The sequence below is a fragment of the Lycorma delicatula genome, chromosome 8 (assembly GCF_047948215.1).
Source record: "Lycorma delicatula isolate Av1 chromosome 8, ASM4794821v1, whole genome shotgun sequence".
In the NCBI taxonomy this organism is placed as follows: Eukaryota; Metazoa; Arthropoda; class Insecta; order Hemiptera; family Fulgoridae; genus Lycorma; species Lycorma delicatula.
The window spans coordinates 47406849-47419752 of NC_134462.1; the positions used below are offsets into that span (position 1 = coordinate 47406849).

The 12904-nt window shown below is 35.4% G+C and overlaps 1 protein-coding gene across 2 annotated transcripts in view; it reads right to left on the reverse strand.

The window, feature by feature from the left end:
- Positions 1 to 1221: 1221 nt before the first annotated feature.
- Positions 1222 to 12904, reverse strand: part of LanB2 (laminin subunit gamma-1) — a 771247-nt gene continuing 759564 nt past the window's right edge. For both annotated transcript variants that reach the window (XM_075373886.1, XM_075373887.1), the window contains one exon: positions 1222 to 5347. In XM_075373886.1, the coding sequence (XP_075230001.1) occupies positions 5225 to 5347 (123 nt within the window). In that variant the 3' untranslated portion in view covers positions 1222 to 5224. The remainder of the gene's footprint in view (positions 5348 to 12904) is intronic.

A 12904-nucleotide genomic window follows, 5' to 3' on the forward strand; every position in this document is an offset into this window, starting at 1 on the left:
AATTATTAATAAATGTAACTCAAATGCAACAACTAGGTCAGCTACCAGCTTTCAGAGCAGTACCTTCTCGTCCATTCTCTTTCTGTGCAATAGACTATGGAGGTCCACTTACAATTAGTCATGGCGGGCTGCGGTCCTAAGCCTTAAGTACATCTTATATTGTACTTTTTATATGCCTTTTTAGTATCAAGGCAATTCATTTAGTCTCGGATTTGAAATTTATCGCAAACTCAAGAGATTTATTTCACGAACGATTTAAAATCAAACATTCAACTCTTTTCATCCAAACATAACAATATCATGGACATTTATTCCACCTTCTTTATCCCATTTTGGTGGCTTATGAGAAAGTACAATTAAAAGCGTATAATATCTACATCATGTAGTAATACAAACAACCTTGAACTTTGAAGAATTTGTATATGGTTTTAACACAGGTTGAAACCTGTCTTAATTCTCGTTCCATTTTTACTGTTTCTATGTAGGGACCCAGAACCACTATTGCCTAAACATTTTCTTATCGGCTGTCCACTTATGTCTTTACCTGAACCCAATTACAAAGAAATTGAAATTAACTGCAGGCAGTTAATTTCAATTTCTTTGTAATTGGGTTCAGGTAAAGACGTTCGTTGGCATTTACTCCAGAAATTCATCCAATCCACCTGGAAACGATGGTCTATATTATTCTTATAATTACTATTTTTATACATTGTCATTGATTTGTGATCATGTAATAGTGATAAAAAAAAGTAAAATAAATATTTTTGGTTATCTTGTACTACTGAATCATATTAATGATGTAATTTATATTTGTATTATATAAAATTTATGTACGTGATATTATAACTTAATTATATTGATATTCTCATGTTATTATAAGAAAAAAGAACCTTTTTTTGACGGGCAGTATGTTCAGATGTTATGATTTTTAGTGTCTATTATCCCACTGTATTTAATAAATATTAGTAAATAATTGTTCACACTGTATCTCCTTCCATTTTTGTGGATACTTGAACATCTAGGAGAGCAGTATTCTGAAACTTAATTAGTGAAGTTAAAAAGCATGTTTTCTTGAGTGCTCTTGCATTTACTGCGAGGGGTGGTTGAAGCGTAAAATGCCAATTTCATGCCCTGCCAATTTAGGTAATAGGAGAGATGATAAAGAATCAACAAAACATGTTAATTTTAAGAAAATGATTAAAAAATAAACAATAGTTTCTTTACAAAAGTATATTTTAAATTTCTTACATAATAATAAAATAACGACAAATATACGGTGGTTTATTTGTATTATGTTTATTTTAAAAACATTTCTTAACCTAACAGAAAACACGCATTCACACTCTTATAAAATATACCTATCGCAAAATTCATCATACAAATTGGAAAAGGAGAATGTGACTAAAATAATATAAAATACAACTAATATTAACTAATATTTATCACTATACATATAATGTATTAATCCACAGAAGAAATCTTTGGTATACAAAACAAGTTGTGGTACTGAATTTACATTACATCAAAGTATAATAGATGAATTAATTATCAAATTTATTTAAAAAAATTACTTACTGAATTTATTTATATTATTCAAGATACTTAATTATAACAAAGAAGATATAAAAAATATTCCAAAATGATAGTTCTTTACAAAACATAATAATTTGCTATTTTTCCCCAAAAAGTGAAAATATGATTTTAAAGCTTAAAAAGTAAAATCAGGTAATGAATACAAGTATTAAATAATATTATACTTACAAGGATTCTTGTAAATAAATTTTTAATAATTTATTGATAAAGAACTTAGAGGGTTTGGTAAACCTCAGCACTTGTTGGTTAGATCATTTAGGTCAGACCAACATGGTGCAGTTCAGCAAGATATATTTTTAACAGTAATCAACTTGAAAACTCCTGTATGCCCATTTTAAGTTACTTATCAATTTTTTCCTTGTATTTCTCTACTTTTTCCTTACATTTCTCTACAATTTTGCATAATGAAATGTTTTTTACTCTTTTGATTAATCTGTTAATTTATAATTTCTAAAAAAAAGCAATGATGAATTAACAGCAAAATTCTACAAGATTTGAAACTCCTTCCTAAACTTGAGAATTAAAATAAGTTAGACAACAAATAACACAAGACTGCTAAGACTATAGAAAAACTATGAAAAACTATAGAAAAATTTGAATTGAGGCACATTATTTTTTGATTGTACTGTCTATACCAAAGGTCATATTGCAGAGCTGAATGATGATATGATATTTAGCTTAAAGTGAAAGTACACAAATTTTATTTGTGCTTTTATCTGATTAATTCATCAATTATGGTTTTGCATTCTCGATCAAAAAGGAACTAGATATAGAATATATTTTGTGTTACTGCTACATTTAAGCTTTGAGTGACAGCTGAGGGTAGCATTATAGTAGAGAACAAAATCAACTTTTGGGCTGTTTTAAGATAATTTTTTTTAGAACTGCTGCCAGTTAAAACTGTTGAAAATTTTTACCTTAATGAATTAAGCCAGAAATTAAAGGCAAAATTTAATTTTCAATAATATAAATTTCGGACAGCAACTTAATATTAAAGAGGAACAATGCTTCAATTCTGATTTAATATGACAAACAGCATTCCAGCACCTCTATTTTGATGTGCTGCGCCTTATTAATAATTTAAAACACTAGATTCACCATTATTTAATGGTGGTGACCATTGTTAAACAATTACAAAGTACCATTAACAAAATTTAAACTTTATACTAGTAACTACTGAACTAATAATTCTGATTAAATTTCTTATATCTGTTTAGTTAAATAGTAGTATATTCATAACTATTCATGCTATCCGAGATGTTAGGCATCTTCTGATAATTCAAACTTTATCAAAGGAGATGTGGAATGATGTATTATCCCATAGAAAATACTATATTTTTAAGAAATATTTTTATTTTTTCAGTATTTTTTAACCACACCTCAATGGGTGTGGTTAAAATATTTTCGATAGGTTTGAAATATATTCAACTACATTAAATTCAAAGAAGATATAACAATCTATACATTTCATTTTACAATATTTAAGTAATCTTTTTTTTATTTTTTATTCTTTTTTTATTAATATAATAAAAAATTATTCCATTAAACAATAAACTTTTCCTTAAACTATTCATTAAATGTTTTGGCACATATCATAAAAATAATATTAACTTACAACTAATACCTTACATATATAAATTAAAAGCTAGCACATGACACTTAATGATAATATTTTTATACATATTTAAAATAACAAGACTTAAGTTAATTCATATAAAATTATAATTATTCATTAACTCATAAAGAATTTATACTTTTTTTAACAGAATAATTTCAAATATATTTATATTTTCCTTAACAAATGGAAAACCTAAACAAATCAGTGTGTTATTAGTTCAATATTAACTTGTATAAAGTTTGTCTTTTGTTCACTGCTACTTGATGACCATTTAACATCACTATTAAATGGCAATTTCTACTAGTTTTTCTTAAACAAGTACACGTTATTCAGAACAGTACGTTAAATAATAAGGCAAATTATTACTACATATAAAACAAACAGTAATTAATAAATAAATAAAAAATAACAATATAAATATAATGTAAAACAATAAATTATTACCATTATTAACACAAATTAAGATCATACATATTGAAATGGTATTTTTGTCTCTAAAAAAGAAGATAGTTTTGTAACTTAAAAAAAACTAAATACACAATGAAATTAATAGTGATATGTTATTAAATATGAATTTGGTATCATTCACAATATCTACAATCAATCTACAACATAAGTAAAAATAAATAATGGTTTAAAATTATACTGAAATATACCATAATAGTATATATTTGAAGATATCAACATTAAATTACTCAGAAGATGCTATATTCAACGATTCCAGCTGGCAGTTCAAAATGACTACAAAATTACAGTTGCATATTTGTAGCAGTCAACATTTAAAAACTTTGTAATAGTGAATAATTACACTCTTTTAAACTTCTTCAGTTTACCAACTAAGTGTAAGATAAGTATGTAAGATATGTATTTTAGCAATATAAAATAATATGTGCATTTGGCTCTATGGATGAAGTACTTTGATAATAAAAAATTAAAATATTTAGAAATCAATTACCAGAAGCTAAAGGGTAAAGTTTCTACCACAATAAATAATTATGTTGTTTGGAAAGCCAGTAAAATAACCACAAAAATTGTCTCTGAAATTTGTAAATTATTTCCTAGTTGTAAGTCAAAATGAAAGAATAGCTAATTGATTTCATGTGTTACCGATCTTTCTAAATGATATTACCGATTCTAAATTTTGAATAATGGATAAATTTGATTCTATATTCAAATTTATTTGTTTAGACTTTTTGGTTTTTATAGAAGAGTATGATTATTATATTGTAATACTTGTTATATTATTGTCATAGTTTTAATTATAATTTAGTTGAAGAACTTGTCATTCCTATGAATCTTTTTGATTATTTATAAGAATTTGATATTATTTCTAAATTTTGTTTCTATAGTTTCAGTAACTGAATTTATCTCTAAAAAATTAATTTAAATACTATTAACTGAATATAGGATAGAATTACGGGATGAATCAGTTTCTTATTAGATTTATTGAGATGGATATACCTAACTAGATATATTTATAAGTAATAAACAAATTTAATCAACATTTTATAGTTAAAATTATTTTTAAAAGATGCACTGCTCGAGTCTTAATTATGTATGTAAGAAAGTAATCTTGCATCGATAATCAACACTTGCTGACATTCATGAATGACATATTTGTTACAACTCAGGTAACACATTAAATGAATTAATTAATAGTTCCTAGTAGTAAGCCAAAATGGCACAAAGGTAAACTACAGATTTTCTAAAAAATTCTAAAATCGTGACTTTACTGGACTTTGCTGGTAACAGATAACACATACATGAAATTTATTACATAAAATATACATATTTTTTGCTACAAATAATGCAAAATATAAATATTACATCTTAAATTTACCTCAAAATATATAATTATTAATTTGTAACAGTCTTTTCAATTGAACATTTGTTATGTTTTAACAAACACATTATTATATTACATAATCTATAATTAAACTGATGACTGAAGTTGACTATTTAAGGAATAAATCAATTAAAAGTATATTTGTTTGCCTACATGGACTATAATGTTTATGGCTCAAGTCTAGTTCTTTTAAAACAATCATTTGGAAGTGAATTGTGAATCTCTTCAATATTGCGTACTTCTGCACGTAGTTTTAATATTTCATCTTCATAACTTCTAACAAGCTGAGACTGAAATAAAAACAAAGCATTAAAGAAATATTTGTATGTGATGTTAGTTGTTTATTACAATAATTATAATTACAATTATTAACTGGATGTTAGGATCTAAATTAATGGGTTATTCCGTCCAGCAGCTTTCGAAATATCTAGGGTGTAGAGCGAACACAAGGAGATGACCTGACTAGATCGTCTCCTTATCCAATTGGGACAGTAGTTGTGAATGGTAAAGGTAAGGACTACACTGCCGTGCATCGTCCTGAAGAGGTTGTCTCCATTGTAGTAGGATCCCTCAAGACGGTGCTAAGTAATAAAGTTCATGGCAGTGATCTTGTTATAATTGAAAAGAAGATGACCACAATCAGGCTCAGATGAGATTATTGATTGAACTGTGAATGCTATTGAATAGGACAAGGCAACTTGGTTTCAAAGAGGCTGAATGATGATAGGCTCGTGGTAGCCTTCATCATGGAGGATATTTCTTAAAATGCAGCAAGAGCACTCAAGGCTTCGCGAGTGAAAGTTGAAACAATTAAAAAACATCTTAAAATGAAAAAACCTGTAGCATAACAATTCTTAAAATTAAAAAACCTGTATCAATACTACATATGCTAAGATCAAAATAAAAATACAAAGATATATCACACTATATATCTGATAAGATAATAAAATTACCATCTCCTTTACAGCAAATGGCACAAATAGCTAAAACAGTAACTAACATGAGAGGGCTGTCAAGGAGGGTACTAACATGGAGTAGCACTAAGGACTGGTGGCAGTTTTATACTTAAGGCTGAGTAAAGGCATTGTGCTCTGATGCCTAGCAGTAGATTTTGGCTGTTCTTGGTATTGATCAACATGCTGATTCAAGAATACCACATCAAAGGTTGGGTGAGTTGGCTGCACTAATGCGAGTGATAGGAGCACATCATTTGCTTCCATCCATTACAAACAAATGGCTCTCCATTGTCCACCAGCAGACTTTCCGCGGGGCTTGAGGGAAAAGCAACTGTGGCAAAATTGATAAATGAATGATGGACTGCATTGAGCATCTTTGGTGTGTGGGCTGTGTTGGTGAATAAGCTACGCAGACTTAGTTCAAGCGGTAAAGGACCAGAGCTTGGTAGAAGTGTAACATGCATAGACGATTGGCTCCCCAATGGGTATTAGAACTTTCAGAGCATGCCATTTACCTTAGAGCATTTTTAGTCTTGAGGAGATAGCCATTTTAATGAGGTGCATATCGATTGGGGCTTTGTGCTCTGCAAGGTTCCCAGGTTATATGTATGTGTATCTTTGCTACTTTTCTCCCAACACTAAATTTCAAGACCGGGATGATGATGATAATATTGGCTAGAGATGCTGTTGTGAATTGGCACCCCATTGCAATAATAGGGAGTCTTAATGTATGGGCAGTGGAGGATCAGGACTTGCCAATGAAAGGGGCAGGATAGTACTGGAGGTGATGGGATCCTTAGGTCTGGTGCTACTAAATCAACGCATTTGTGAGGGCAGTGGGTCGTCCATTGTCAACAAAATGTTCTCCAGTATAGCTGTGTTCTGACAAGGGTTCAATTGGCAGGTACGAGAAAGATACATGCCCAGGGTCTCTTTTCCCTGTAGTGCTGGCAACCAATAGAAATGTGATTATTTAAAACTGGTCTGTCAAGAACTGGATAAGAAAATATTGGTGGAGAGCTCAGCCTAGAGTGATGTATTAGTGGATGAACCTATGTAGTGCCAGCAATGCCTGTGACACAGCTGTGCCCAGGCAGGTTCCATGATACGGGCCTGCGCCAGTATATTGGTGGAGTAATGAGCTCACTGTTTCAAGGGCTAGGTGTAATAGGCTTGTGAGACTAGCAAAGGTGGTCATATACAAGACAGCGCAGCCTAGTCTGGAGTCTTTGGCAAGACTCCATGCACGAGTTGCAACGCAACTTCTGGCAGCTCGTGAAGTCATGTTACAGGCCAAAGCCATTGCACGTGCTGTCCACTGTTCGATGCGGGTTTAGTGGATGTGAACACACTAACATCTGTGGCGACTTACCAGGCGTTCGTGGTTACTCTGTTTCCAGATGCTCCAGAGGGTGAAGCAGAAGTCAGCGTTAGGGCAGGTAAGATACCATTCCCTGGTGTACGGGCTGTGGAACCCATAGATATAGACAGAGTGGTTTTTCGAATGGCACTGAGAAAGGCACCGGAGATTGACCAACTTGACCCAGATATTTTCTATCATCTGCTGCTTGTCATAAGAGAGCCGCTTGATAGGCTGTTATCGAGACCTAAGCTGGGGTTGCTTTCCGACTTGTTGGAAGGTGGCTTTGGTGAGGATGCTCTTAAAATCAGGAAAGGATCTGAGTGAAGTCAGCAGTTATCGACCCATAAGCCTCTTGTTGGTAATTGGAAAGTTGCTTGAAAAGCTGGTTGTGGAACGGCTTTGGGAAAGCATCGATATGCACTCATTTCTAAATAGATGCCAGTATGGCTTCATGAAAGGGGTTGGCACCGAGGATTGCATCTTAAATGCTTTTGCAGAGGTGGAAGACGCCGACTGTAAATATGTTTTGTCAATTATTTATTTACATAAAGGCAGCATTTCCTTCCTTGTGTTGGAGTTCTGTCCTCTATGAGTTGGAACGCCGCAATGTTCCTGTAGCCCTGCAGGCCATAGCACGTGACTACTTGTCTAATCGCAGGACTCATTTAAGGATGCGCACCTAGTTGTGGAAAAGTCCGTCACCAGGGGAAGCCCGCGGGGCTCCGTTCTCGGTCCTTTGCTGTGGAACCTGGTATTCGACGGATTTTTGGGACAACATTCCCGGAAGGGATTACGGCCCAGGCTTTCGCCGATGACTGTCTCCTATTAGTTCGTGGTAACTCACGACCGCAACTAGAAGATCGAGCGCTGGCGGCTTTGTCAACCGCAGAGGACTGGATGGACATTCAAAATTTAAAGATTTCTGTGCCCAAGATGAATTTTGTGCTTCTCAAGAGTGCAGACAAATTATCATACAGTCGAAACACGTATTAAATATAAAGTCTGTGTAATAAGCCGAGTTCGAGTTCATAGTACCTAGGTGTTTTGTTTGATGAAAAGTTGTTGTTTCGCAACCACATTAGGCAAGTAGCGACGGACGTCGTCTCTGTGATGCACATGCTTAAGAGGATTGCTCGAAAGGATTACGGGCTATCGGGCCGTTATTTGTACCGAGGTGTCTTCGAAAGTATGACCTCTTATGCGGTGTCCGTTTGGGCACATAGGTTGGAAAGAAATCGAGTACTTATATGAAATTTAAGGAGTGCCCAACGCAGAGCCTTAATTGTATGTACAGGTAACCTCCTACGAGGCTACCTCTGTATTGGGAAAGGCTCTCCCAATCAATTTAGTGGTGAAAGTTCGGGCGGCCATATGGAAATTGCGAAGAGGCAGGGAGGCCGAGGTATTTGGGATGCGGTTTTGAACCGGGCTTGTACTGGTGCGGAACGGTGATCTCAATGCACCGGTTCTAAATTTCGAATAGTTGCCCATCTCCCGCCTGCGGAGGAGGGTTTACAGCCTCGCGATGAATGCATGGCAGCAGAATGGCACGCCACGACTAACGGAAGATCCTTGTATAGGTTTATACAGGATTTAGGGGAATGGTATGTCTCTCCTTCGTTTTAAGGGCAACGGGAGCCCGAGTGCTCTCCAACCATGTAAATTTAAACCAATATTTGTGAGCTGTGCGTCTGCGGGGAGGTCCAGTCGAACGAACACATGATGTTCGACTGCTCAACTCTTGTGGGGAAGGAGGCAGAATTCAGGCCACCCTGGAACTTAGAGATCAGGGGAAAATTGGCCACTCACAAGCGGTGATAGCCGCACTGTCGGACCATGTGGGAGTTCTTTGATGCGGTTGCTTAGTTCAACCGACATCAGTAATTGGATAAGGGAAAAGACTCCTACCGCACCGCTGTAGGAAGCTAACCGAGAAAGATGGCTGGCTACCAGCCAGATTAAGGTTCCAAGCACTTTAATGGTGGTCAGGTACCTGGTGTCATTCAGCGGCCTAGGCATGGCAGCTGTCTTTGACGAGATAAATTTAATTATTGATAGTCATATATGCTTTAGTAGTTGATGGGATGCGCCTACCCATTTTAGTGATATATGACAAGTGGGCGGTGGGACATGGAAGCGAGTGGTGTATGATACCATGCTTATTTATGTTTTTAGGTTAGCTCTAGGAGCTAGTTAGGACACTGGTCGCTAAACTGTTTTGAGGCTTAGTAGCCGTTTGTGGTACAAACATTCGGTCTTATGCTTTAGGGCGACCGAATGGGGGTGGTGGTGGCGGCGGCAGAAATGCCAAGCAAACCAAAACAGCACGAATATTCAACATAGTAAAAGGAGATTGAGGGAATTATTGAAGGAGGTTGAAGATGAACTTTGGGCCATCCTTATCACATAGTATTTAAGCAACTATGCAAGCCCTATGCAAGTCTGCCGACTGAGGCCGCTTTGGCCACCCATGGGTTGACAAGCTCTTCCTAGATGACAGGCGATGAAGGTATACTTGTCACTGATCATGTATTTGAGTGCCCAGAGGACATGGTCAGAGAATTGCAAGGACTCTTTCTAGTTTTAAGGCTCCAGAATCTGACGGTGTCCAAATATGATGGTGAAGGGGCTAGTAAAAATAACTCTGGAAAAGTTTTTGGACATGTATAATGCTTGTCTCATGCTTCCTCCCAGGTTGAAGAGGCAGAAATTTATCTTGACTGCAAAACCTGGAAGGGAGTGTGGCAGCTTAGGTCCTTATAGCCCAAGCTGCCTTTTGAATGGAATAGGTAAGTTATTTGAAAAACTTATCCTGGGAAGATTGCGTGAGGTGATCAAAGATGCGGGCGGCTTTTCTGACAATAAATTTGGATTTAGGATGGGGCGCTCAGCTGTAGATGCTGTCTGACTTGTAGTGAGGGTGGCAAGAGGGTGTCTCTAGAGTTCGATGTGGTAAGAGAGCTAATCTGTGCCACTCTAGATGTCAGAAACGCATTTAATATTGCTGACTGGAATGTTATATGGAGAAGTTTCCAAGGATATGATGTTCCTCCTTACCTGTTAACGAGTGTTTGGGCATATTAAATAGGGTTTTGGAATACATCATTGTCGAGGGAGTGTCAACCAGACAGGTTACTATAGGACTCCCACAGGCTTGGTCCTACATCCCTTCCTGTGGAACATCATGTATAATGGTGTCCTCAGGTTGGTATTTCCAGTGGAGACAGATTTTGGGATTCACTGATGATATTTTGCTCCTTGTTATGAGCGATAATCTGAACATATTGTGCAGAACCTGCAAGAAGCCTACAGGTTAGTGAAAGATTGGATGATTGAGACCTGGTTGCACCTCGCTCCAGAGAAAACAGAGCTTCTCTTTGTCTCAGGAAAAAAGAGGAGGGAATCTTAAAAAGAGTGGGCGGGCAACAAATAATGTTCAAGCCTGCAATTAAGAATCTTGGTGTTGGCTAGATATTCATTTGAGCTTCAGGCCTCCTGTCGAGACAGTATCTGAAGGGGCATTTGTCTTGTGCACCTTACTGGCTAGGTTAATGCCAAATATCAGTGGCCCTAGGGTGGAAAGAAGAAAGATGGTTACCGGTGGGTGTTATTTAGTGCATGTAGCTGTATGGAGCCCTGGTGTCAACTGACTTTAAGAAGTTGCCAACTTTAGCAACACTTCTAGTGGGCAACTACGATGACTGCTGCCATCTTAGTTGTCCATTAAAATAATGACAACTAGGATGGCATCCAGTCCTCTGGAAGTGTGCCATTCATGCAGTTTATCAGATAGGACAGTATTGGGGGCAGCAGCCTTAGTTTTGGCAGGGCTCCTTCTGATTGTCCTGATAGCTGATCAACTTATGGTCTGATCTGAGCGGTGAAGAGCCTTAGTGATGGTGCCTCATGGTAGAGAGGGCTGGAGGCGGACAAGTGTCAAGGTATGGCAGCAGCATTGTGACTCTACAATGGTGTTTGCCCAGGACTGGTACAAAATTGAACTGGTCTTGGATCAGTGGCTCAGTAGATTATACCTTCATCCATTTTTTAACAGGGCATGAGGAATTTAGAGCCCATTTGTATAAGTAAAGTTTTTACTATTTCCCGCTGTGCCCTAAGTGTCTGGACTTTGAAGAGGATGTGCTTCATGTTTTCTTTGTGTGTCCTAGGTGTCTGGACTTGGAAGATGTTTCATGTTTTCTTCATGTGCCCTAGGTTCCACAAGGTAAGAGAAACATTAAGAACACAAGTAGCTGGTAGGCATCTTACACCATCCCACATCATCTGGCAATAAGGTAAGAATTGGGGTCCATACAAAGAACTGTCTGTGAAAAGATGTTGGTTTCTGGGCTGGGAATTAAGGTATGTTTAACTGGATTGGAGATGGTGCAATTATATTTGTTTGGAATAGGGATGTTTGAGGTACGTTAACCTCAACAATCCAATGGATTGGAGCTGTGTGTGGATGAATGAAAGGGTCACTGGTTACCTGCATCCCTCTGAAGTAATGCCAAACGGTAGTTCCAGGGGTGTGCAGATGAGAGGGTGGTATATCATTAGGAATCCTGCATGTATGGTAGGACGAGCTGCCAGATGTTTTATGTAAGATTCCCCTTCTCCTACATGAAGCTCATTTATACTTTGGCATAGGTGTTAAAAATGGATCTAAATAAAATAGATCTAAGAATTAAGTGCTGGATTTTAATCAACTCTTCATCATTATTTTTAATGGTAAAACACTTTGAATTAATCCATGCACTTTTGTGCTCTAGCTACCTCAGTTCTCTGACAATTAATTACTGAACTTCAGAAAATAAATGTTGAATACTTTACCATTATGTTTTTCATATCCTTAATTTTTTCAAAAGGGTTCTCATCGAGTTAAGCACCATCAATTTTTTAATCCTTAGCTGGGTATTTAAAAGGCTTATTACATCCTCTTCAGTTTTATTAATTCAGGATACAAGAGGCATAATGAGGTTGTTTTATTTCATAAACTGTTTCATTTTCACAAATTAAAAACTTTTAAAACCTTTTTGTGGTTAAAAGTCTATAGAAAACCCTTGGCATATGGAATCATATTCGTAATTGTTCCTCAGATATTACCCCACTCTATTAATTTCATAAACTAATAATAAACTTCTTGTTTAACTGGAGTTATGTTTCAGGTATATTAAAATGTAGTAAAAAATGGGAAAACACAGTTTTGTGGTTTATGCAATTGCAAGATTATATACATAGTTGATAAGATAAATTTGCTATAGCTATTTATAATAAACAAACACAATGCCCTTATGGTCTTTTTTATTTACTTGCATAGGAATGCATTTAAAAATATAATTGATGCTAATAAAATAATAATAATATAATGCTAATATAATAATAAAATTTTGTTTTGACATTTCAAACAAAAAATTGTGGGAAGTTTTTTTTTGTAATTTGTGTCCTGTGAATGCATCTTAATAAACGATTCGGTGAAACAAGAATTTAAAGCAAATAAAATTTTCATATGGATCATTTTTTGAGTT